Genomic DNA, 27772 nt, shown 5'->3' with positions numbered 1-27772 from the left:
GTGCGTGGCGAAGCACTTTAACACTGTGAATAAAAATAGCACTTTTTATACGTGCTGTCTCTGTATTCGCTTGCTGCTGGGGTGACTAATCTCACAAATGCCATCAGGGTTATGGGCCCAGTACAGTTCAACTGCGCTACGTCCTGGAGGTTCTGAACGGAGGTTCTATCTGTGGAACAAGGACTGTGGTGAGCAGAAGGGCGAGGGAATGTCTGTTGTGAACTCAGACGGAGCAGAGGAGGCGGCAAGTTGGTCTGATGGCAGCGATTTGTCAGAGGCGGAGGAGGAGAGTGATACAGAGGTCGAGCAACCAGGTGCTGAAGACGGCATGGCACAGGCGGCAACGGCATTGCTTGTTGATAAGCTCACCTCCTCAAATTAGAATGTCTGGTTGTTGCGGATGCAGCACTACCTTAAGAGAGAGGCATTGTGGATTTATATCTCTAACCCCCCAGATCCGGAGACAGCTCAAGATGAGGCAAAAGATGAAAAGGCACTGGCTATCATCGTGCTCAGCGTTGCTGGCGACCAACTTGTTCATGTCTCTGGTAAGCTTAAAGCCAAAGAAGCCTGGGACTCTTTGTGAGATGTGTACGTACAGGAGACGGCTGGCTCTCTAATGGCCATTACAAGATGTATGTACAGGACTGTAATGAAGCCGGGGGAGCCAATTCGGCAGTGTATAAACGATTTAACAGAATGCTTTCAATTGCTGGAACAGAGAGGGAAAATTGTGTTGGATCTTAATAGGACACCTAATTCATAGGGTTGCCAACCTCCAGATACTAGCTGGAAATCTCCTGCTATTATAACTGATTTCCAGCCGATAGAGATCAGTTCACCTGGAGAAAATGGCCGTTTGGGCAATTGGACTCTATGGCATTGAAGTCCCTCCCCAAACCCCACCTTCCTCTGGCTCCACCCCAAAAATCTCCCGCCGGTGGTGAAGAGGGACCTGGCAACCCTACTAATTCAGAAGTCTAGCAATATGTATACTGAATATGTTTCTTCTAATTTATTTTTAATTTATGTAGTAAAGATCTGGGTCTTATTATTACTGGGCTGTTTTTGTTGAAGCTTGAGTTTTGATCCTCTGGAATATGGTTACAAAGACTTTCCCCAGATTTGGCCCAGCTCACTTCAGGAAATTGAAAAGTACACTCATACATGACAAATGAAGCTGCTTCTTCACACTGTTTCATAATACCTTTGAAATGCAGTGCTACAGCATGCATTGCTAGATGGGGTGGTTTTAAAGGGGGCTTAAACTTAACCTGCATAAATTTGCCTATCAACAGATACTTGCCATAACAGCTAAATAGCATCTCTATATTCAGAGGCAGTACGCCACTGAGTACCCATTGGAGGGGACAAACAGCAGGGATGAGGCGCCAGGCTCAGTGGCTAAGCATCTGCTTGAATGCAGAATGTCCCAGGTTCAAAATCCCCAGCATCTCCACTTAAAGAATCTGGCAGCAGGTAATGCGAAAGAACTGCCTTTGAGACCCTGGAGAGCTGCTACCAGTCTGAGTTGACAATACTGACTGTGATGGATCACTGGTCTGATTCAGTACAAGACAACTTTATGTGTTCATGCAAAAGTTGTTGTCATGTATTTACTTGTGGGCTAGCCCAAGGCATCGAGCTGACTGTTGTTGGGAAGAGGCTATTGGAGCAGATGGATTGTGGGCTTAATACAGCACATGTTCAAATGCATTCTCTTTTTACCATTATTTCTGATACTATAGGGCTCATTCCAGCTCAAACTGAATAAAATCTGTTGCAATTGGTTGTGGTGTTGCTAGGTTTCCTTTTAAATAGAATTCTCATCTGTTAGGGTAATTAAAAACCCATAAATTCAAAACATTCCCAAATTTACTCATGAGTTGACAGTGCAGTGTCACACTGTGGTCTCTGCCAAAAGAAAAATCACACAGAACTGGATCCCAGTCATCAGCTACAACATAGTCTAAGAAGTTCGCCAATAGCCAGACATCTGCCCATTTTTTTATGAACAGGTCAGCTCCTGTTATTGAAGATCACAGTCATCATCATCATGAACTTTGTCACAAACTATTGTGAAATCTTCTTCCTATTTACAAAGGCAACATCTTAGAGCGGAAAGGATACCTAGAAAGTCCAGAAGTCATTTATTCAAGCCTTTCTTGATGAAATCATTAGGTAACTTATTGTTCCTTGACATTCCATCGTAGGAACCTGCAGGCATTTTAGGATAGAGGGTCACAATCCTACATACATGATTTTTCATGTTGCTGCCACGCAGACTGTAGCAGCAGCACACATGCACTCTGTACCTGCATCAAAATAAGCAGCAGTAAGAGGACAATCTTGAAAGCAGATTCAAGATAGAAACAGTGGCGAGAAATCTATTGCAAGTTTTATATACACATCTCAGTATGGCACCAAGGTTGTGAACCCTAAGAACGGAGATAGCCAGTATAGGAAATTAATCATGGGACAAGTTTTAAAAATTACTAGATAGATTTATGGGGTTTGTTTTGTTTTTGACCACTAGATGGGGACTTAATACAGGCAATAATTATATTGGTCTGCTTGAAGATACTAAGGATTAGGAGCTGGCCTTTCACCACGGTTCCTGCCAAATTTCTTGTTGCTGTTTTACAGTCAAGTCACAGCTGAGTTATGGTGATCCCTTATAGGGTTTTCAAGGCAAGAGATGTTCAGAGTGGTTTGCCATTGCCTGCCTCTGTATAGCAACCCTGGACTTCCTTGGTGGTCTCCCATCCAACTACTAACCAGGGCTGACTCTGCTTAGCTTCTGAGGTCTGGCAAGTTCAGGCTAGACTGGGCCATTAAAAAACAGTAAGAACTTTGACATAGATTTTTAAAAATAGTCTTGTCCTCACAATATTGACATAAATTCTGGGCCAGTAGTAGTCAAGAGCTTTTTCAGAAGACTACAAGATGAGGAGGCATTAACCGCTATGAGGAAAAGAAATGTAAAGAAAAGTATAGAGGATTTTCTGTCACCTAGGACAGTGTGTTTCTCCAAAACAGACATTTGAATTTTATCATGAAGGTATAACCATAAGCCTAGTAATCACAATTTATGAATGTTTGAATGTTGTTTGCATCTATAAAACTCTCTCTTACTGGAATACAGAATGAGACTGAGGTGGAGCTAATCAAGCCAAAAATCTTTAAAAATTGCCCCAACTATAAATATAATTGTGCTTTAGGGTTAACACCAGACTGGAAGCCTGAGAAGGTCAAGTTGTTATTCAATGACTTGAAGCAGATGCTTTATGCATACAATGGGGGGGGGGGTAAATAATTAGGAATGAAAAGTCATCCATGTCCATTCTTTTTCTTTTGGACCTATTGCAAGAAGCATAATCAAATTTATCTCAGCCATGAACAAATCTTACAACACTCTTCAGAGGAAGTCCTATTGAACTGAAGATTTACTTTTAAGTATTAATTGGGCAGGACAGTTAGTTTGTTAAACTGATTTATCACACAGTAGTCCTCAGCTCAAGTGTAGGACCACTACCTCCTCAGTTTTTTTTATTCATCTGAGAAAGCAAGCAGTGGTCCATGCCAAGAAAGGACAGCTCATCTCTAGCCTGTTGTGCTATTGTGCTTCCTTGTCCCTGCACAAGGAAGTACAAACTGATACACAAAGAGCAATAGGTAATGGAGAGGGTTATAATAGCTTTACATAAAAAGATGCAAATTTGCATGTAAGAGATAAAAATTTGTAGCATTAAATATTATTTTTTTAAAAAGAAAAAAATAGCTTTACACCTCCATTTCTATATATATCACCAGTCTCAAATCATTCACATGCAAGAATGGAATATGGGTTAGTGTAACAAGACTGGGCAGACAGTGCTCAAATCCCCGCCCTGGGGCAGGGTGCTCAGCAAGTGGCGTTCGGTTTATCACCATCTCTCAACCTGGCCTAGAAGAAGAGTTGATTTGTATACCTCGCTTTTCTCGACCTTTAATGAGTCTCAAAGCAGCTCACAATCGCTTTCCCTTCTTCTCCCACAACAGACACCTTGTGAGGTAGGTGGGGCTGAGAGAGTTCTGAGAGAACTGTGACTAGCCCAAGGTCCAACAGGCTTCATGTGGAGGAGTAGGAATCAAACCTGGTTTTCTAGATTAGAGTCTGCTGCTCTTAACCGCTACGCCACACTGATTCCTATCTTCCAGGATTCTTGTGTGGCTAAAATGGAGAGGTAGGGGTCACAACTATATATGCAACTCTGAACTCTCCAATGGAATCAGTTCTTTCCCCCTCTTGTGAACCAGCAAAAGAATAAGGCTTTCCTCTGATGTATCTGGCTACTGTACTGAATAATCACTTAAACAGAATTTAGAACAATTTCACAAATGCAGACCAACAAACAAGTGTGTTTGTTAGTGTGTAGTGTACACCCTGTTAGTGTGTAGCAGCAAAAGAAACAGGAGTCCAGTGGCACCTTAGAGATTAACCCAGGGGTGTCAAACATAAGGCCCAGGGGTCAGATCCGGCCCACAAGCCAACCAAGGCAGCCACCCCCCATTCCGGGTTGGTAAGCCCTCTGTGGGCTTGCCAACCGGGGCAGCCGCCACCCCTACTCCCAAGGTGTCAATGATCAAATACTTTTAAATAAAAGAAAATACTGTAAGTGTTATTGTTTTTGAATGTTTGTATTTTAAGTAAAAATTAATATAATTAATTGGCTTTTCTGGTGTCTTCTATAAAGTTTGTATCTCTGGTAAAAAGGTAAAGGTCCCCTGTGCAAGCACTGGGTCATTCCTGACCCATGGGGTGACGTCACATCCCGACGTTTACTCGGCAGACTTTGTTTACGGGGTGGTTTGCCAGTGCCTTTCCCAGTCATCTTCCCTTTATCCCCAGCAAGCTGGGTACTCATTTGACCGACCTCGGATGGATGGAAGGCTGAGTCAACCTTGAGCCGGTTACCTGAAACCAACTTCCGACAGGATCGAACTCTGGTCGTGAGCAGAGCCTGGACTACAGTACTGCAGCTTACCACTCTGCACCATGGGGATCCTTGTATCTCTGGTACCTGGTATTAAATTTTATGGTACACATGGCCTGGCCAAGAGACATTTATGTCATATCCAGCTCTCATAACAAATGAGTTCAACACTCCTGGACTAACTATTTATTCCAGCATCCGATATAGCTAGCTGTTTTATGAAAGGTTTGCTGGAATAAACTGAGATTTGCTAAATTGTATTGAGATGCTCTTGGACTCCCCTTTTATTTGGTCAAAATACATTCCTGCAGTAGGAGAGTTGCTGAAGTTGTAGACTACACTGCAGATAGATGCTTCTTCCTCCCATTTACTTTTGGCGACAGATATGTACATTTCCAGTAAGTAGCCGGTGGAAGCTTGGCTGAAGGAAATACGGGATCCTTGGGAATTTTACATTTTGTGTTGCTTCCCAATGTGCAAATTGGAACCGCTGGCTCCAATTGCTAACTTATTCACAGGCTCTTTAGAGCACTCCAGAAGCACCCAACTCCTTGCCCTACATAACTGCACAGCAGAAGGAGATGGGTTCTTCCCTGCCAGGCCTGAGCAAAACAATTCAGTGCTGATTAAATTAGCCTAAGGCAGAGAATGCTCTCTGACTCACAGGTGCTTGGAAAGCGGAGTCTCAAAGGTTCCTATAGCCACATTAATGGATGGCAGAGGACCAGTAATCCACACTAATTGGATCACGTCTCAGTCCCCAGGCTCAAATTAGCTGTCCTAGCAGGAAAGGCTTTAAGGCTGCGTTAACAGTAATGGAACTAGATCGAAAACCCACCTTCATACCAATTGCCACCGAGCCTTTACATTTGCAAAAGGTGATTCGCTATGAAGCAGAGCAAAGGAGAAAAGACAGTAAAGCACATTTGGTCACTTTGTAGCGAGAACCCCCCCTCCCGAAAGAGGACCTGCATATTTATTTATTGTATTAAGTTTATATCCCGCCCTCCCCGGCAAAAGCCGGGATCAGAGCAGCTTAAGATGTCATATAGTACTCTTAGGCAACAAAATTAAATACAACAGTGGCAGGTCCATGCACTTAAAAACAAGGAACTGCATCAAAGGCAGGAGTTCTGATTTCAACAAGGAAAGGGCCACTGAAGTGAGGAGGCTGAACCTTCCACCTGAATGAGGCTTGCCTCCTTACAGCACCTGCATTCAACAGCATTTTACCCAGTCAAGATCTCTTTCCATACAGGCACTGCTCACTTGAGGAAGAAAGCATCCAGGCCGCCCTAGGCTCTTCACCCACACTTTTTCCTCCTAAAACCAGAGACACACACCCTTTTACAGGGATGGGAGTTCTGCATTCACACACACATGCAGACCTACCACTGTGTAACTTAATTTAGCCTTGGCTACAAACCAGGCCAAGAAGAACAAATGTGATTCTTGGCTAGTGAAGGTGGGGGCAATTTTTATCTCACTGATGAGAACAGCTATCCTGAATTTGATGTTCAGATATCTAGAAAGATTAAAAGCCAGAGTGCAATGTGTAAGGGAAAAAAAAACAGCAGCTGTATTTTGAGATATGGAAAGACACACCTTACAGAGGCCTTTAAAAAAGGTAAAGGTCCCCTGTGCAAGCACCGGGCCTTTAGCTGCTGCTAAATCAACATTGAATATTAGCAAAGAATTAAACCAGCTATGGTTTAAGTGGTGACTGAAATTATCCAGGCTTGGTGTGGTTCCACATAAAGGTGTCAAGTCAGTTCAGTTCTGGCTCATGCCAGAACTTTTCAAAGCTCGAACACCGCAATGCTACTCAGGCTATGTGATAAGGTGAGCTATACTGTAACAATATGAAGAGACACAAAGCCTGTATTATGTACATGGCTAACGGATAAGGTGAAACTAAATGAATTCTTTTCATCTGTCTTCACTGTTGAAGATGTAGGGCAGATACCTTCTCCCAAACAGATGTTTTGGGGAGGTAAGAATGAGGCAAATAGTGGTAACCAGGCAGGAAGTCCTAGAACGTCTAGACAAATTGCAAATTAACAAGTCACAGGGACCAGATGGTAGACATCCTAGAGTTCAAGAACTCAAATGGGAAATTGCTAAACTTCTGATCATATGTAACATGTCCCTTAGATCAGCCTCTGTACCAGAGGACTAGAGAATGGCCAATGTTACACCCATTTATTAAAAAGGGTCCGGGGTGGGGGGAGAGAGACCCAGGAAATTACAGGCCAGTTAGCTTAACGTCTGTTCCAGGTAAATTGATGGGAAGCATTATTAAAGATAGAATTGACAAGCATATAAAAGGGCAAGCTCTGCTGAGCAAAACCCAACATAGCTTTTGTAAAGGTAGGTCCTGTCTTACTAACCTTTTAGTTTTTTGAAAGTGTCAATAAGCATGTGGACAGGAATGAGCCTGTGGACACTGTATTTGGATTCCCAAAAGGCTTTTGACAAAGTCCCCCACCAAAGACTTCTAAGCAAACTTCACAGGACAAGTCCTCTTATGGATTGAGAGCTGGCTGAAAAATAGGAAGCAGAGAGTAGGAATCAATGGTCAGTTCTCACAATGGAGGGATGTGAGCAGTGGATCTGTGTTGGGACCGGTGCTTTTCAACCTGTTCATCAATAATCTGGAGTTGCGGGTGGACAGTGAGGGGGCCAAGTTTGATGATGACACCAAATTATTTAGGGTGGTTAAAACAAAATCAGACTGCAAAGAGCTCCAAAAGGATCTCTTCAAACTGGAGGAATAAAATGTTAAATAAGATTCAATGTGAGCAAGTGTAAAGTGATGCACATTGGGGCAAAAAATCCCAACTTCACATATATACTGATGGGATCTTGGGGTGGTAGTGGATAGCTCGATGAAGACATCAACCCAGTGTGCGGCTGCTGTGAAAAAGGCAAACTCCATGCTGGCCATAATTAGACGAGGAATAGAGAGGAATAGAGAATAAAACTGCTGTTATCATACTGCACTTGGACAGATCTATAATGAGACTACACTTGGAATACTGTGTACAGTTCTGGTCACCACACCTCAAAAGCTTGAGAAGGTGCAGAAAACAGCAACCAAAATGATCAGGGGGCTAGAGCAACTGCCCTATGAGGAGCAGTTAAAACGTTTAGGGCTGTTTAGCTTGGAAAGAAGGCAGTTAAGGGGAGCTACAATGGAGGTCCTATAAAATTATGCATGGTATGGAGAGTAGACAGGCAGCTTTTCTCCCTCTCTCATACTAGAACACAGGGTCATCTGCTGAAGCTGGAGGGTGAGATATTCAAAACTGATAAAACGAAGTATTTCCTCACACAATGCATAGTTAAATTGTGGAACTCCCTGCCCCAGGATGTGGTGATGGCTGCCAACTTGGAAGGCTTTAAGAGGGGAGTGAACATGTTCATGGAGGACAGAGCTATCCATGGCTACTAGTCAAAATGAATTGCCTTCGACAATATTTTAAAATGAATATTGGTCATTATGTGTATCTATTATCTAGTATCAGAGGAGCATGTGTATTATATTAGGTGCAGTCATTTTGCTTGTGGGCTTCCTAAAGGCACCTAGTTGGCCACTGTGTGAAGACTACTGGCCTTGATCCAGCATGGCTTTTCTTATGTTCTTATGTACAGCACTGAAAATTAAGATTAATAATGGCTTTTTCTAAACCTATGCTGCAATATGCAATAAGGGAATTGATTGTAATAGCATACTGGTGTCAGGCATCGGCCTGGTATCCGGCGGCAGTGCCAGGTGGTGCTTCAAGGTCGAACTGTTGTTCAACTCTGGTTTTATTTTGTCTCGCTATCCCCTGGGAACAAGGGCTATCTTATGGGTTGCCGTAGCAACCAGTAGTCGTCCAGAAAGTTGGCTTTCACCTTTATAACTTCCATACCCTTAGTCTTTCCCCCATTAGTATCCTTGCCAATTTCCAAGTCGGTTTCTGTAACTCGCTGTATATTTTCCAATAAATTACCTTTCTACGGAAGGCCTGCCTAGAAGTCGTTTTGTGGGATTTATCTGGGGAGCCCACAGCCGACAACTGGCCTTTCTTACAGGGCTGCTGTAAGAATTACTGGAACTATGTGGAACACTTTGAGCACTTATTTAAAAAGCATATGCATATTATTTTCCCTGTTTGAATTATAACAGCCTAAGGGCTGTCATATAGAGGAGGGTGCTGAGTTGTTTTCTGTTGCCCCAGGAGATCGGACCAGAACCAACGGTTGAAATTAAATCAAGAGTTTCCATCTATTCTAGACATTAGGAAGAAATTTCTAAGTTAGAGCGGTTCCTCAGTGGAACAGGCTTCCTCAGGAGGTGGTAAGTGCTCCTTCCCTGGAAGTTTTTAAGCAGAGGATAGATGGCCATCTGTCAGCAATGCTGATTCTATGACCTGAGGCAGTTTGTGAGAGGGAGGGCACCTTGGCCATCTTCTGGGCATGAAGTAGGGGTCACTGGGTGTGTGTGGGGAAGGAAGTTGTGAAATTACTGCATTGGGCAGGGGGTTGGACTAGATGACCCTGGTGGTCCCTTCCAACTCTCTGATTCTATGAAAATACACAAATGCAAATTGAAGTCTAAAGTATTTGGGAAAGACTGTTGGATGAATACACCTATATAATATGAAGAGACACTGAAACAGGCAAAAAGTACAGAGTTATTTTCAGTTTTTCCTGGAATACAATTATTATAACATCCCCATTAGCATCTGTTAATACGCAATTAGTATACTATGTGCCATTCTAGTCATTCCACTTCCAAAAGTAGAAGAAACAGTAAAAATGAGAAAGCAAAAGCATCATCCGCCAGAACAATTATTTAGCCAGGGTGTGACTGCAAGTGGACAAGTGATGGGGCAGAGGACTGGGCACATGAACTGTGAGTAATGTGAGAAAAAATTTGGAGTTATTTGCTCTAAAAATATAGAAGCAGAATATATAAGTAACAGGTTCAAAGATAAATAAAAGGGACACTTAAAGTTATACTTAGGCATTATGACCTCTAGCAGTAGGTTCCATAGGCTAACAGCCTAAATTGCTTTAGAAAATGCAGTAAATGTTAGCCAAAAGCAAACCCTATGATTAATAACATATCCCCAAGAATACAAGATAGGATTATATTGAGATGGATACAGCCACCAGGCTCAGCTTGTGAGATTCCCAGTGGTCTATCTGCCCATTGTTAGTGGACCAAATGCCAAGACAGAGATGGATGAACATTTGTCTTGGTGCAGCATGGCAGTTATATTAATTCTTTGCCAAGCAGTTAGTGAATTCCATGACCTGAGTCATGAGGCCCAACAAGATGCTTTTAGCCCCTTCCAACTATAAAACTACTCACCCTCCAGACAAGTTGCAGAACATGTCCCTGCCAAGGAACAAGCTTCCATCATTCAAGGCCTATCCAAGTCAATACCATTCTCTCTCTGAGCATATACAAAAATATATGCACCTATATTGATTGATAGCTGTTGGAGTGCTGTGTTATGTCAGGAAAGAGGAGGCCAACTGCACATTTCTTTTCTCTTTGAGGAATATTGCCCTATCTCTGCAGAGGCAAAGCACAGAAGAAACTCCCCACACTTTTTAGGGTACCAATGGCTGCTATGGGAAAGCTCAGGAACCAAGAGTCCCAAGTGTCAATGTTATCAATGCTTAAAGAAGCTATTATTGCTGTTGGAGCCTCCTGCACTGCCAGACTTCATCACTATTGACTGCTTGCCTGCATTAGCCAAGTCCCAGCAGTGCACAACAGTCCTTTAAACACAATTAGTGCAGCTGCTAATGGAAGGTAGTACAGTTAAGAAGATATGGCTCCCATACAAGTTCTCAGTGTGTGTTGGAGGGGAACAATCACCAACTATTGTCCGGGAGGGGAAGGGGTGAGAAAGGAGGGTCTTTCCCTGCTGCAGAAAAACTGGCTGCTCTCTCTCTCTCCTGTGTACCTTAATGCTGGAAAACGCAGGCTCATAAATGTGTCGAGTCACACAAGAATAAATCCCATCCAAAGTAATTTGATTTTTATTAAATCAGTTAGCCACGGTAAAACAAATACAAAGAGAAACTTTTCTTAGAAAAAGAAAACCCACAAACTGAAACTGAATAGGGGGCTGCATAGTGTCTCAGCTTCCAGCTGTTTCAAGGCCACCAACCTGCCTCCAGACAGGATGCAGCACACCTATGACAACAGTGCCATCTTATCTCTTCAGATGGAATAACTGGTCCAGACTGCAATTTGCAGGAAGAAGAACCGCCTATGAAGCATGGTAAGTACTTGCATATGGTGCCAGTTCTCAAGTCTTAATGCCTGGATGAAAAGTGACAAGTCAGCCTCATTTTGGCGATATAGCAATCACACCACCTATTAAAGGGATAGGGGGATGGGTGTGCACGTTTCTTGCTAATCGGAGCCTGATGCAGACTCTGCAGAACTGGGTGGGGTGCTAGCTATCTCCTCTTCATCAGAATCCTGGAGAAGGAAAAACAACAACAACAACAGGGATTGTTAAGGAGGAGAAACACGTTCAAGATTAACTACAAGGCTTAAAGGGTCTACGCTAACAGAATCAACTCAGGAAATGGGTGCTAGATACCACTGGGACTAGATCACTTAAATTCTGGCTCAGCAGCCAACAGGATGTTTAAGCTGCATGATGAGTGCAAGATCTAGAAGATATTGTAATGCTCCAACTGTTTCACTGTACTAGGACTGCGCCCTATTTCTAGGGACAACATAACTGAAATCAACATGGGGCAAGGACTCTCTTTAAGTAAGCATCTTTGGGAACGAATACCTCAAGAAAAGTTATTTTTAAAAATGGCACAAGAATAGAATGTCAAATGAAACAATGTCAAATGAAAAAGACAGACAAGAGATACTGGCCTCAGCCTGAATTGCTACCATTAATTTGACCAATACTGATGGTTGATTTTCATTCTTTTATTTTTATAGCATATTGATATGTTATATATTTGATATATTTCTAATTTTACAAATAAAAACAAAATAACTTGGAGAAAAAGGAATTAAACTGTTACCATAGTGTATGATTTAAATGCTAAGATTAAATCCATATGCACAAAAAGTAACCATAGCATAAAGATTGCCTTCAGGAGATTCTCAGCTCTGATTTTTAAAATACAGGCATACCTTGGAAATATTGTGGGTTTGGTTCCAGACCACCGCAATAAAGTGAATATTGCAATAAAGCAAGTCACACATTTTTTTTTGTTTCCCTGTGCATATGAGTTATGTTTACACGATACTGTAGTCTATTAAGTGTGCAATAGCATTATGTCTAAAATATTTACATAGCAATAAAGCGAAGCACAATAAAACAAGGTATGCCTGTACCAAGTTCCTAGCCTTCACAATTGCAGAGCACAGCAAGTTCACAGAGATACAATAATATTCTCAAGGCTCAGAAAGCCACAGGGGCTTTAGACAAGTGTTTCCAGTTGTCAGTGAGAGCCTTCTGCATATTATAGAATTCCTTCCACTACTCCCTATCCCAATATTTGCTTCTCTACATTGCTACACTTCTCTCTGTGAAGCCCCAAATACTGTTAAGTATTGAACACCCTGGCACACAAAGAAATATTTTTTCTCAAATGTGCCCAGCAGCCAAAACAGAAGGGCTAGGGAACTTAGCAGTTGCAGATCAGAAGACCAGCCTACAGTTTCAGAGATTACAGAAACACCATCACATAACTGATGAATAAGATAACAGTACCCTGTCAGGGTTAAGTCCTCTACAGCAAGGAGAGGAGTTCAAACTTATTCTGACCTGAATGGAGCCCACACTTCTCTCCCTCCAATTCACAGCCACCAGAGCACTCACCTCCTTCTTGTCTTCCCCTGAGGAGCTCTCATCACTGGATACAAACTCCTTGCTCTTGAAGCTCTCGCCTAGTTGCTTGGGGGCAATCTTGCTGGCAGAGGATTTTGCAGGAGTAGTTTTCTTCTCTGGTTTAACTTTCCCGGGTTTCTTCTTTTTCTTGGATTTCTCCCTGCAATGAGCAAGTACACAAGATCCTGATATGGCAGAGACAATAGAAACCAAAAAAGAAAGCAGTAGTTTGACGGTTTTGCTTCCCATAAATAGAAGAGTTTATTATCTTGGGAAGTCCCTGATACTTACTTCTTGAAACTGTCCGATTTGCCCCCCTCACTGTAGTCCTTCATGGCCTTCTCATAATCCCTCTTGGCATCTTCAGCTTTGCGCTCCCATTCCTACAAACAGTAATTTTCACTCACTATTCAATATAACCTACAAAAGATTTAACTTGTGTGCACCATTCCTAACACCAGGGCCAGGACCATTTGTATCCAGGCATCTATATGGAGACCATATAGAGCACACTAACATAGATCTTCAAAAAATATTTTCAGTCCTTACACACATGGTGAAGGATTTGTACCTGGATCTGTTATATCTGTCTATAACAGGATAGATTTGGTGACATACTGTTATGCTTAATGTTCAGTGGTAGGGTTAGGAATCCTCATAAAACCATTGGATTGTACTCACAGAAAAGCCTCTTTATTTAAGATATCCTACCCCACCACTAAACTAAGACAGAATCATGAGAACCACGTTGGGCCAGGCTAAAGGTTCACTTGGTCCAGCATCCTGTTTCCCACAGGGGCCAGCCTGATACTTCCACCAACCTGGCATGAAGGCGACAGCAACTGGTACTCAAACTGTTTCTGAACCAAGGTCAGGTCATTTGGTCCTTGATGAATGTGCATAATTTTTAAAGGCATCTAAACCACTGGCCATCATCACCTCTTGTGGGGAATACCACAAGTTAACTGCAGCTAAGAGAAGCAATTTCTCCTTCTGCCATGAACCAGCTGTCACTCAGTTCTTCTATGACCTCACTAGTATTGAGAGAGGAGAAAAGTTTCTCTTGACCTGTTTCTCTAGACCAGGGGTGGGGAACTTTTTTCATGCCAAGGGCCATTTCCATATTTATAACATCATTCGAGGGCCATACCAGTTGTAGGTATCGGGGGGGGGGCTAGAGTTGCCAGGTCTCCAGCCACCACCAGGAGAAACTATGCAGAGAAGGAAGGGGAAGGAGGGAAAGAAGGAAGGAAATGAAGGAAGAAAAGAGAGGGAGAGAAAGAGAGAGAGAAAGGGAGGGGTTCCCAGCTTCCCCCCCTCACACACACACAGGCACGCCCCCGGCTGCGCAAGCGGCCAGGAGCCATCAGGGAGAAGCCTCTGCGGCTTCTCCCGCCTTTGTGTGTGTGCGCACACACACACACACACACAAGCCCGCCCACACCCGGGCACGAGCAGCCAGGAGCGATCGAGGAGAAGCCTCCGCGGCTTCCCCTGCCTTCGCGGGCACGCACACACACACACGCAAGCCAGCCAGCCAGCCCCCAACCGCATGAGCAGCTGGGAGCGATCAGAGAGAAGCCGCTGCGGCTTCCCCCTGCTTTGCGCACACACACAAAAGCCAGCCAGACAGCCCCCAGCTGCACGGGTGGCCGGGAGCGAAGGGGGAGAAACCTCTGCGGCTTCCCCCACCTTTGTGCGCGCATGCGTGCACACACACACACAAGCAAGCCAACCAGCCCCCTGCCGCGTGAGCAGCTGGGAGCCATCAGAGAGAAGCCTCCGCGGATTCCCCCTGCTTCGTGGGCGAGCGCGCACACACACACACACACACAAAAGCCAGCCAACCCCCAGCTGCAAGGGTGGCTGGGAGCGATGGGGGAGAAACCTCCACGGCTTCCCCTGCCTTTGCGCGCACACACACACACACACACACACACACACACACATGTACGTTGGCCTTGGGGAAGAGTGAGGGGAAGGCTGCGTAGGAGCCCACCGAGCCAGCGGAGGGTGCAGCGCGGCCATCGGCAGGGCAATGAGTGGGGGAGAGGGGCAGGAGATTCGGGTGCTCCCAACAACTTTAAAATGTGCCGTCGCCGCCAGGGCGCAGGCTGGGGAGAGCGGCAGGAGATTCGGGTGCCCCCAACAACTTTCTCTCCAGGAACAGGAAGCAGGGAGACTTGGGGGAAACGCCTCCACAGTCATTCAATCAGCTTTTAGTTTCGTTAGCATGCTCTGCCTTCCTGCAAAGCCCGAAGCGCTGGGAGAAGGGCCTGGCTAGCAATAGCTAGCTCCCTGTCTCGGCAGGTGGGCCATGGAGCTTCAGGCCTTGGCAGGAGGGCCGGGGGCCGGACAAAATGGCCCTGCGGGCGGGTTGCGGCCCGCGGGCCGGAGGTTCCCCACCCCTGCTCTAGACATACGTGGATACATTTTTATTGTCTTTCCTCAAACGTAAAAACCTTGAATGCTTTTGCCTTTCCTCTGCCATTCCTCCTTTCTCCCATCCCGATCCCTACTAAAACATTTCCAATTCTGCACATTTGTATAACTGCACACAATTTATATACCAAATCTGAAGTTGTGGCATAAGCTACACAATGCCTTTCATCAAAGCACTTCTCAGAAAATATATCCAACCCCCATTCCCTATTGTATAGGTCACCACCACCACTCTTTCCCCTCACCCACCTCCTTCTTCTCCTTTGACATCCCTTTCCACAGTTCTCCAGCCTTCTTGGACACATCAGTGACACTCATGCCTGGACAGTCTGACCTGATCTTCTCACGGTTGGCATTGAGCCACAACATGTATGCAGACAAAGGTCTCTTTGGAGCATTGGGGTCTTTCCCTTTCTTGCTCTATTGGGAAGGAGAAGAGAAAAAATATAAAGAAGCCACCTTCCAATAAAAATGAACTTTTACCACCAATACCCCATTACACCCCACAGATCGGTTTTGTTAGCCTTCCCCGCACCCAGCATCAGCTCCTCGCACTGTTTTGAAGATTGCTTCTGGGCCTGTCCCAAATTCTGAGACAGCTTTCTCAGCTGCTCCAAGAGAAGTGTGAGGATGGAAGCTCAGAAGCCTTTCTGAATACTTGGCAGATCGCCACACAGCCCTTTGTCCCCAATTCTGAGTGCGGAGGGACAAGGGAGAGAGGGAAGACATGCATGAACAAATAGGGATGCATACGCAGCTGTGGTGGGTGCAGCCCACTGGCCAACTTAGAACTGACATTTAGCTCTCAAAGAGGTGCTCTACCCCTATACTACAGCACCTCTCATTATTCTTCATCATTACCTTGAAGGCTCCGCTAGGCAGGGAATACACCCTGCCTCGTGGCAGTATGTCATAAAAGTTAATCACCCTTCCAAAAATAAAACTGTGCCAAGTTTCATTGGAATTACTCCAGCTATAATTTCTAACCATTACTTTTGATTATGGAGCATCTCTCTTCAATGCAAGTGCTGATACTATCTAAACAGAAGTTTTAAAAAGCCTATGGAGGCCATGCTAATGCCATGTAACTTTTCCCTATCAAGTAAAGAGGAGCAAATGAAAGCCGTAGAAAGGAAGGCGTATTATGGGCTGCCAAGGACCAATGAGATCTTAACTGTGACAACATATATGACAACAGCTGATGGCATGTAAAACACCTTTTGAAAGTTTGTGAGCGGTGGAAATATCTCCAGTTGATTACAAAACCATACTAGCACTGAACACAAAAATGATCTTATGCAGAAAGAACACAAATGTGCATTTTCAGTTTTTAGCAGTTCCTTACATGTCATAATGTAACTAAGGTACCTTATTTAATAAACACACGTAACAGTACACTAGATTGCTGCCTTCTCACTTCACCGGTACTCCCAGTCCTAAGGTCAAGCCCCAAGAATGCTCTCTTATGCCCAGAATAAGCGAGGGAGTTGAACTATTATTTACAAGATTTATACCCCACCTTTCTGCCCTTATCAAAGTCACCAAGCCAGCTAACAGAATAAAAACACATCTTAAAAATCATTAAAACCAATTAAATACATGATTAAAACCAAAGCTAAATTATACATAGAAAAACATAGAAAAACAGTAGGAAGGAGGGAACATGGAGGGAACATCAAACGAAACAAAAAAAATCTTCACCCCCTGGTGGAAGGTGGCTACAGAAGGGGACAGAGTTCTAGAGTTTTGGTGCCATGATTGAAAAGGCCCTCTCCCAGGTTGTCAGCCACCTAATTTCAAAAGGTGGGGGCACCCAAAGCAGGCCCCAAAAGTTTACTGTAGTAGTCAGATAGGCTTGTTAGAGAGTAGACAGTCTTTCCAGTATGCTGGTCTCAAGCTATATAGGCTTTAAAAGTCAACAGCAGCACCTTGAATTGTGCCCAGAAAGATCAGGAGCCAGTATAGATGGGCTAACACTGGAATGATATGGTCCCTATGACCCACTCCAGTGCATTCTGCACCATGTGGAGTGCACTGCAGTAATCTATTCTACATGAGTGCTTTTCCTAGTTGTAGTCAGAATTGAACAACCTCCACATCCTGGCTGTTCTCACCTCAGACGGCTTCTTGCGGGGCTTGCGTTCTTTTACAATTTTGGCTTTTTTGGCAGGTTTCTTCTTCTCATCACTGTCACCTTCATTGCTAGATGAGCTGGCTGAGGCATTGCTGTCAAACCTGTTCCAAAGAAAGGTTACACAGGAAAGCTAGATTCAAAACTTCACATGTCCACCAACCAACCAGCGCATACACCCATAAACACAAACTTGTAGTAGCAGCAGCATCTTTCTCAGATATACTCCCAGTATCTGATCTACAGCTCCCATCAATTTCAAGATGGAACTTTATACCTTTAATCAAAAACAAAAACTGTGAAAAGACAAGTCCTCATAGATCAGCCAGGAGTGAAGTAACATTAATTCACCAGCACCAGATAAGTAATTTCTGTTCAGTCTTTTTCTTGCTGAAATACTGCAAAGATGTACAAAGCAGTGTGAACTATGATGAAATATTAACCATTACATTAAGATGACAATGACTGGCTTTTATCCTTCCACTATCTCGTATACACATTCAAGCCAGTGACTAGACCAACTTACCAAATAGGCTAAGGATCATAATCTAGATAGAATAGGCCCATTGTCATTCTTGTTCCCTCTCCCCAAATTATTCTCCAGGAGTTTAAGTGAAAGATGGATTAAAAGATGCAATATTTCCCTAAACAAAATGTGTGGATACTACCATTTCAATCAATCAGTGCTAGTGAGTTTATCCAATGCCTTGTGCTTGAAGAGTGTGGGTGCCAATGGAACAATATGGTAGGATCCAACCACTAATCCTCACCATACAATACTGACCTAATGCAAGTGTGTTTTACAGATGAAAACAAGACACACGAAAGTCAGTCTCAATGTGACACCTTAACTATAAGATTAGTTCTCCTTCCACAATTATTTTGGAAGCCAGTGTTCCAAGTTCATGGTTTCACCCGATTATCCCAGAATTCTTGCAGTTAAGCTCCATTGTATTCCCACCTATTATTGTATTCATTGTAACACAGATATACAGGACATATGACTTTGCTATTGAGCAGTCTCACAATCACATAATTTGCTTGCTCCACACTTTGACCAGTTTCAGACACACTTAAAAAGCTCCAGATGATCTGGTCAGAATACCCCCTGACTTCATTGCAAGCAGAGGTATCATCAGTCCTAAGCCTTGCCGGTAAAGCTGCTATTTCCAACAGCATTCCCCAGTACTGCTACAAGAGTCCCCTGAACACTGGAATGAGTGGCATTACCTCATTCATACACAGCAGCCACTACATTTCCATGCAACAGCAAGATTTTAGGCAGCCCAAACCAAATTTCCTACTTACTCTTCTGCCACATCCTCTTCTTCCTCCACAGGATTGAAGGATTCATCTGGAAAAAGAAAAGCCTTGTTTCTAATTCAGAATGATGAAACACCAGAGATGGCAAGGGGAAATGACCTTCTCTCCCCTGCAGCCAAGGCCAGCTTCGATATCCCCCAAGACAGGATAAGTTGGCTCACCTGTCTCTTCTCCAGAATCCTCACTGCTGTCATTTGCATTCTCCTCACGGATCTTGCCTTCCTCCTTCATACGTTCCAAGTAGGCATCATGTGAGTCCTCATCAGAGCCAGCATACTCATCATAGTTCTTATTCATGCCCTAGAAACATATACAAGGGATGCCATGGGAGCTGGTGCAAGACTCCTGTATTCCACAAACCGACAAAATCTTGCAATGTTTTCCAAACCCAGAGCATGCCAATGTCCTAAAACTACAACTCCCAGCATGCCCTTGGGTACACCAACTACACAGGAAGGTTCTCTCATGTATGTGCATACACACACACCAATCGAGAGTAGATTCTCCAAAAATGTAGCACATCACATGCTGCCTCAATAATCTACTGGAATACATTTTAACCCCCCAACAGAGGATGAGGAAGAACCATGCTAGTGACTTAAAAGTGGATTAGGTGGCAGCCACTCCTTGAGCAAAGCAGGCTACTGCCTCTTCTCTGTGGTTCATGCAAGGTTATACTATGGTGATTAGGAATGTTCACCACAGCCATGCAGAGGAAGAGACCTGAACCAAGAGGAGGAGGGGACAATCGCACAGACCTTTTTCTTCTACAAGGAGAGAACAGAAATTGAGAAGGGAGAAAATTCTGGAGAAAGAGAAACCCTCATCCCTCCCAAGCAGATCAAGAACAGGAATGGACAGCAGTTGTCTTCCCCTGTCCTCTGTTTTACCGAACCCCCTGAAACAGATACCTCCTTGAGTCCTCGGTTCTTGATGTTCAGCTTCTTGGCATTCACAAAATCAAATAATTTGCCATATTCCTCTCTGCAAAAAAGTAAATGATGCTAATATTTACCAGTCTACGGCAACTTCCTTGTGAGAAGGAATTGGAGAGACAGGTCTAGACATCATAGCAAAGATTTAACACCTCTACCGCTCTCAAGAAAAACAGTTTGCCCCCAACCCCACAGAGAGGCTGTAATGCTTTAAAATATCAGAAGACAGAGAGCTTATATGAAAAAAATATATAAACGTTATGGATCACAAGTAGCAGATAGGCAGTAAAGAGTTGTCTTTGGGAATGAAAGAGATTTAAGGGTGGCAAGCAGTACTATCTCCTTCATCCATGATGCAGGACATACTCCATTCAACAAAGTAATTTGGTGGGAAGAGGCTTGTGGTTGCATTTACTTTCGTGATCTGTTGGGTTACATTCACTCACCTTTCTATGCTGCTGAAAGTGTACTGTGTCCCCTGCTTCGTTTCTATCTCAAAATCAAAGGAGCGTGTTGTAGTTGTTCCACGGGCAAAGTTTACAAAAGATATCTCATCAAAGCGGATGTGAACAGGTGGTTTGTGTACATAGATGAAGCCACGCTCCAAAGGGTACAGTAGCCCTGAACTGGCCTTGTAAGAACAAGTGATGCACTGTGCTCCAGAATGCCTGTACAAGAAAAGAGTGATCATGCTAACATCTAGTGTGGCCACAAAAGAGCAAATTTTCACTCACAGCCTACCACCACAAATCACACTGTTCTACAATCCAGAACTATCATTGCTAGCTATTAGCTCCAGCTCTTTGCAACTGGGATAGAAAACTGGCTCATAGATGCAAACATAAAATCTTAACACTTCACAGCCCACTCTAACAACCATCTTCGAGTACTGACAGCAGGCACTCTCAATGACAAAATAAATTTCAGTCCTCCTCCCTCTTCTCACACACTCCCCCATGCAGATGACAAAAGGGAAAGGTTTATCAGCTCATTCCCAGCACGCAGGTATTCCTCACCCCTGGAAGTTCCCAGGCACTGTGATCTTGCGGTTGACAAGAGCTTTCATGACACGACTAACCATCTCATACAGCGAGCCCGACATATTCTTGGTAAGCCTTCCCTCAAAACGCTTCTCCACTTCATCCCTACAGCAAAGAAAATACAAGGCAAGACATAGCCAGACCCTCCAAAATTAAGTGTGATGAAAACTGGAAGCAGTCACATGAAGATGTCCTTGCTGTGACTAAGATACATAATACCTTTCCTTCTTTGCTCCTATAACCCATAGGTCCTGAGCAGTTATTTCTTAGAAGAAAATATGTTGGAGAGATATTTGGCCACAGCCAATGTTATATTTGGATGTCTATCCATCAGCAAAAAGGGGACTATTTTGTCTCTTGTTATGGGGGCAGGAATTATCGCCAATATGGGGGTAATCCATTTATCTCGGTAGTGTTTAAAGAGGGAGCAATCCATCATCTTATGAGATAATGTGTCAATTTTCGTTGAACTGCATGAACAAAGTCTGTCAGAGTATGATAGATTTCTATATCTTCCATTTAATACCGCTGAGGGTGCAGCATTTAAACGGACCAGCATAAAGGCTCTTTGGAAGGAAGGGACTGTCAGGTTTTAAAAGTATAGTAGAGTTATCAAAGGGGGAAGAATGCCATAGAAATGAATTGAACACACTCTCCGGGCATGCATTGTGGAACTACAATGGTCTAATTCTTTTATGGATCTCTTAATAGTTAATATAGATTTCCTTTTGCCATATTTAGTAGGGTATCCTTAGACAAACCAAACAGTTGTAATTTTTTGTCAATTTCTTGCATCCAACAGGTGCTGAAGTGATCTTGTTTTAGTTCATAGATAAGGCTGTCTATCACTGTCGCAAATATAATTTTTAGGCATTGTTTAAAGGCTTGCAGCCATGCTTTGGCTTCTATAGAGTCTTGGCCTAACTCTAATCTTAGGCTAACTCCAGCTATACATCTCGGTGCTCCTGTAATACACCACAGAAATTGACACAATAGGAGGTCAATATTCTCCTTGATGTCTAGAATCCAGACTGAACTTCCATATAATTGCTGAGGGATGATTTTCATATTGAATGCATACAACCCCCCAGGTATATATTTGCCACCTTTATGAAACAGAAAGTGTTCAATTGCTGCCACCGAAGGTTTAATTTTCCTTGTTATGTTTCCAATGTAAGTTAGAACTAAAAATCACACCCAAGTATGAAAAACTAAATACTTGCTCTAAGTTGATGTTATCGATTTTCCAAATCATAGGAATATGTCTCTTGTTTTTGAAAAATATCAGAAGTTTAGATTTTAAGTCCTTCAGTTTTGCAATAGGTTGAAAATTGGGATAATAATCTTTTCAAACCCACCTGGGTGCAGGACAAAAGTACTGAATCATCTGCATGTAAGAGCAGGTTTAAAGGTTTTGAAGATAGGTAAGGGAAGATACAGAATACAGTGATGGGTACTCACTCATTCATGTTGAGGGTCAAGGAGATGTCTTCATCTTTGGAGAAAAGGAGGATAAGAAAATGATAGCGAGTTTGACCTTGCTTTATAGGGGGGTCTAAGCTGATCTGGAAGGAAGCAGAAATAATTATAATTAGCTGACTATACCCACAAGGGCCTTTTTCACAGGGCCCTACCCAGTCACATTAATGTGGTCACCTCCAGAGAACATCAGACCTGGGCACCACCAAGGCAAGTTACATATGTAAATTCTGCTTCTCTTCCATCTTAGAGCTAACAGCCAAAGGAAGAAACAAATAATCCGTGTGTGCAGTCTGGTTTAGATATGACACTATCAGACCACTCTGCTGTCTTTCTTAGGGGACTGGCTATGTTCTTTCTCTATCTGACAAACCTGTAGAAGTCCTTAAGAGTTCTGAGATCCATCACCTTGACAGTATAGAGGCAGCAGTTCAGTTCCCTGTGTGTGTGTGTAAAGTGCCCTCAAGTCACAGCTGACTTATGGCGACCTCTTTTTGGGTTTTCATGACAAGAGACTAACAGGTGGTTTGCCAGTGCCTTCCTCTGCACAGCAACCCTGGTATTCCTTGGTGGTCTCCCATCCAAATACTAACCAGGGCTGACCTTGCTTAGCTTCTGAGATCTGACGAGATCAAGCTAGCCTGGGCCATCCAGGTCAGGGCTGCATGGGGAAGGGGCTGCAGCTGGGTAATAGGAATGGGCAAGGGAAGGGTGAGTGGACAACTACTTCTGAAATATTATCTGGAACAACAGAGATGTGTTGAGCACCACTTCTAGATTCTTCCCCTACCCTGACATATTCAGCCACCAAGAATGTTGTATGACATGGACAAATCACTATTTCTGTTTTTCTAATTAGTTTACATAGAACAAAGCAACAGGCCTCTTTCATAAAGCAACTGGAAAAGGAAGAGGGCCTACAAATGGAATATACTGAGAAAGAGAATGATAGCTATTAACCCTCACAGGAAAATCATTGCCCAGAATTCCACTTCTCACCACAAAGAACATCTGGCGCTGGTCTTTATGGGGAAGCAGGAACAGCCGCAGAACAGTGGTATAGGGGATCTTGTAGTCAAATGTCTTGCCATGAAGATGCAAGAAGGTGGGATAGATGCGGATATCGTAGCGCCCACGTGGTGTCAAGCACTGCAGTTCTCGGAAGATGCAGATGGCATCTCCAGTGGCCTGGATGACATCTGCCTTTGATAGCACATTTTGAGCAAATGCCTAAGGGACGAATTGGAATGAAAGGTATTATGAGCAAATTTCTCTTTCCCTCTCTCTATTCTGTCACTTTTACTCAGGCTGTACTCACCTCAACAGGGTCCACACCATCCTCCTGAGTGGGGGGCACATAGAAGCGCACTTCCATCAGTGACACTTCAGCATCATCATTCTGATGGAACTCCAAAGTCACCTCATTCTTGCCAGTTGTGCACTGTGACACATTGCTGAGTGGGATTTCAAACACTGGTTGCTCCCCAATGTCAAAGGAAAGAAGCTGCCCTGCAAAACAGCAACAGGATTTTTCAAGAAAACCCCCGGTGTCATAATTCACAGCCATTCTGCCGCAAGGTGGAGAGAAAACGCCACTCTCCTCTTACTTATACCCTCTAGACTTCAGTTCCATGTACCAACACCCCACAGGGTACCATTCATCCCAATATTAACTTACCTCCAAATTTTACTGTCCCCCAATTCCACCCTTTCACACACAAATCCTTTTCAGCCAGCTCCAAATGATAGTGGGTCTTGAAAAAATCTGAGAGCTTGTCAAATTCCTACAGGAGAGGAGGACTTAAATGAGGGAACATCCAACTAATGCACTAGGAAGCCAACAGCACACAGCACAAGAGTAGGCTGTCTGCTCTAGGAAGACAAGGTCCTACTATACCTCAGATATGAAAAAGGACATCTGCTACAAGCAGGAGTAAATTAAAAGCAATACTAAGAAAAATCCTTCAATACAAGTAAGTCACACAAAACAAATCTAAGAAAAAATGGCATATGTTGTGTACAAGAGGGAATTATCTAGGTACAACCTGGCATTGAATTAGAAACCTATTCCACAGGATTCTGAAACTAATTATAGCCATGAGTGCAAGGCCAGAGGAAAAAGTCATTTGTACATGAGGAAATTGGATATGCATCTGTGGAATGGTCTGGCTACACTGAATATAGCATATTTCAAATTAACTCACCTTGACCAGAAGCTGCTCTCACCACCCCTACCAAGTCTAGAAGTTCCACACACAACTCTAATTTATGGCTAAGAATCCTAAGAACACTTTCAATTTAGTAAGCTCACTGAATAAAATGGGATTTACTTTTGTGCATACTTGCTTAGGATTGCTCCCTATATCCAGCTTAGAAACAAAGTGATACCAAAACAGACCTTACCGTCTCTCTGAACCCATCATATTTGTAGACATGGCCATTCTTAGTAAGCAGTTTGAGGCCATGGCCCAATGCCACTCGTCGCCAGATGCCCTCTGACAGCTCTGAGGCCTGAATGTTGTCAACTTTGCCTGTTTTGCTGTTCTTGAAAATCACACCTTGACGACTCAGTCGCAGACGACCATCATTCTAGACCCAGGAGAGACACAGATTGCTTGCAACAAAGCAATGGTGACCCAGGTGCTCAATATCTAGCAAAAAGATCCCTTTAATTCTCTCTCATCAAATCCGATAGCTTTCAGTCCCTACGTGCTCATTACACCCAGTTCTGCTCCTCTACTCCAGAACTCCCCTGCACCTCATCTTAAACTGCCAGGCTGATACTGCTAACAGAAGAACTGGTTTTCCTCTACCACATCCCAAAGGTCCATAATCTGTACTCTTCCAGCTCCATCATTCTCAGCCATCCAATGTCTCTCACTCCTTTAAACAACTCTGACCTCTTCCCTTGTTGCCCCTTATATCTGATACGTTTACACAGAAAGGCAAGTGACAGTTTATCTCTCTACCTTCAAATCAACATTTTACTCAAAGCCATTGAATTAACTGTTTCATCCTTGCCCCCTATTCTAACTAAATCTATGTTAGGGAACTTAATACAAGGTCTTCTAGTTATCTTTGTCCCACCATGTGCTCAGTTTAAGACTGTAAGCTTCTTAGGGTAGAAACATGTCTCATTGCTTGTTGCTCTGCATGTACAATCATAATCGAGGGTGTTCTATAAGTAACCACAGCATTCTTCAACACATCAAACACATATAACTTTAGCAAAGAGTTTGTGCCTCAATTTACCTTCCAAACTAGTTAAACAGAAAGTAAATACATTCAAGACAACCAAGATCATGGATACTAAAACAAGAACAAATATGCCTAGGATTTGGGGGTGGGGGAAAGAGAATGTAGTTAGAAGGAAAGAATTTGCCACAAGGACATCATAATATACTGTAGTATAAAACTATATTATAGAAACACATACAACTCCAAAACACAAACCATCCAGCAGAACCTCCAGACATTTCAGAAGAGTAGAGTACTTAACGTTGAACAGTAAAAGTATGCAAAGATTTGCCCCTGGAATAAATATGGCATTGCATTCATACAGATTTTTTGTACAGGAAAAAAATCTCAAGTTACACACAAGTAATTCTTTCAGTGGCACTAACAATAATGAATATGTTCAAGTAAACTTCACATGCAGCTGAAGTCACATGAAGCATTCAATTAGTAATTAATTAAGTCTCACAGACGGAAAAAAGAATTTGTCCAGGATGTTTTAGAACATCAAAGATTCTGTACTTTAGAAAACAAATAAACACTAAGGAGAGGAGCCGGACAACCGCCCCTGAAATATTTACTGAGCCAATCAGTGTACTATTAGGGCAGTGGTTCCCAACCTTTTTTTGACCAGGGACCACTAGGACTTTGTTGTTGGGTGCAGGGACCCCAAGGCTCGAAATAAAAATTCCGAGAATTTGAAAATAAACTTTAATCATAACTGTTAGTTAAACATTAAACTCAGAATAACATTTGAATATATATATATTTTATAATAGAGAACTTTTAATCAAAAATATCAATTTATGATGGGTTTGTAACTTTGTTTCGCGGACCTTAGTTTAGTTGTCGCGGACCCCTGGTTGGGAACCAGTGTATTAGGGGTTCGATCGTCGTTAAGTTCACAGGCTGCGACGAAGATCACGATTTCTTATTCTCCTTTTTAAGGCTCAGACGTCAAAAGAACAGAATGGCAGATGAAAAATTATAAAAGGAATGTGGGGAAGATTCTAGATTTGTATGACTAACAGGCCAAACTCCCTTCAGACGTACACCGTTTGCCACATTAACACCATATGTATACACTTTAGACACACACCCACACCCCACGATCACTCACCATCGATCCCTTCACCTCTTGGTATATTTCATTGAATTCCAGTGTGTCTGCCATACTGACAGCTCCCTCCTACCCCCGCCCTCTACGGCAGGGGCTGGAGCGACACAAACCACCTGCTATGCCGGGAAAAGGTCGGATGAAGACAAGAAGGCGCCTTTAGACCCTTCTCAAGCCGGACGCCCTAGTAGCTCAACCACAAGTCGCCGCGAGGACCAGGTGTGGAAGACCTGGGAAGAAAGCAGAGGAAAGTTACCTACAAAGACACTACTTCACTGCTATAAGCGAGAGAGCAGGCAGCGAGCTCTGCCCCGCAGCAACTCCAGATCCGGAGTGGCGGCAGGAGCATCCTCCCCGCCACGGGGACAGGCGAAGGAGGGAGGGGAGATGGCACGGCCTGCCCGGCTGCCTCCTGAGCGCCGGTTCCCAGAAACAAGGCCACCCCCCCCCCCCGGTATCCTTCATGCTGGAGGAAGCCCCCCGCCCTGCCCGGCTGCCGTGGGGCCCCCAGACCCGTTACCCGCTCCGCTCTTGCCAGAATAGTTTCCCGCCTGCGCCACACGAGCATCTACCGACCCCCCCACCCCCCTGCACCGGAAGCTAAACCTCGCTTCCGCCTCCCGGAACTGCCCTGAGAACCTTGGCTATGGAGTGGTGCTGTCCTAGAGCGTCTTCCTTCCTGTGCCTCTCGCACGTGTTTGCTGGAGGTGGTCTTACGTTCAGATTGTGGCTTAAGAGAGTGAAGCGAGAGTGGTTTAAGAAGGGGGAAAAAACCCTGTGTTTTATATATATATATATACACACACACACACATATATACACACACACACACACTAGACAGCACTCCAAATAAATTATATTTTCAATATTTTTTATTTTTATATTTCATTTATCCCACCTATATATATATATACACACACACACACACACACACACTAGACTTAGCACTCCAAATAAATTATATTTTCAATATTTTTTATTCTTATATTTCATTTATCCCACCCAACCTTGGTTTCCTCACTCCTACACGTGAAGCCAGCTGGGTGACCTTGGGCTAATCACAGTTCTCTTACAGCTCTCTCAGCCCCACCCACCTCACAAGGTGTCTGTTGTGGGGAGGGGAAGGGAAGGTGATTGTAAGCCGGTTTGATTCTCCCTTAAGTGGTAGAGTTATAGTTATATATAAAAAACCCTGATATATATATATATATATATATATAT

General features: G+C 43.6%; 1 protein-coding gene across 1 annotated transcript; it reads right to left on the bottom strand.

Moving 5' to 3' along the window:
* Nucleotides 1-11287: 11287 nt before the first annotated feature.
* On the bottom strand, nt 11288-26663 carry SSRP1 (structure specific recognition protein 1). Its single transcript, XM_056851242.1, has 16 exons — nt 26555-26663; nt 24604-24789; nt 23879-23984; nt 23519-23709; nt 23200-23430; nt 22183-22286; nt 20698-20826; nt 20128-20349; nt 19658-19730; nt 18908-19046; nt 18732-18777; nt 17407-17527; nt 15542-15712; nt 13142-13233; nt 12842-13010; nt 11288-11469 (listed from the first exon to the last, which is right to left on the bottom strand). The coding sequence occupies exons 1-16, from the start codon at nt 26606-26608 to the stop codon at nt 11401-11403; spliced, it is 2103 nt and encodes a 700-aa protein (XP_056707220.1). The 5' UTR covers nt 26609-26663; the 3' UTR covers nt 11288-11400.
* Nucleotides 26664-27772: the final 1109 nt, after the last annotated feature.

This window comes from Euleptes europaea, chromosome 6 (genome assembly GCF_029931775.1).
Source record: "Euleptes europaea isolate rEulEur1 chromosome 6, rEulEur1.hap1, whole genome shotgun sequence".
In the NCBI taxonomy this organism is placed as follows: domain Eukaryota; kingdom Metazoa; phylum Chordata; class Lepidosauria; order Squamata; family Sphaerodactylidae; genus Euleptes; species Euleptes europaea.
Note: the sequence above shows the minus strand (reverse complement) of the source record. Positions and strands in the feature narration are given on the sequence as shown.

Coding starts and splice junctions, on each gene's coding strand:
- SSRP1 (XM_056851242.1), bottom strand. CDS start 26,608: ATGGCAGACACACTGGAATTCAATGAAATATACCAAGAGGTGAAGGGA. Junction 23,985..24,603: donor ATGATGGGTTCAGAGAGACG/GTAAGGTCTGTT, acceptor CCTCTCCTGTAG/GAATTTGACAAGCTCTCAGA. Junction 23,710..23,878: donor GGGGACAGTAAAATTTGGAG/GTAAGTTAATAT, acceptor GCTGTTTTGCAG/GGCAGCTTCTTTCCTTTGAC.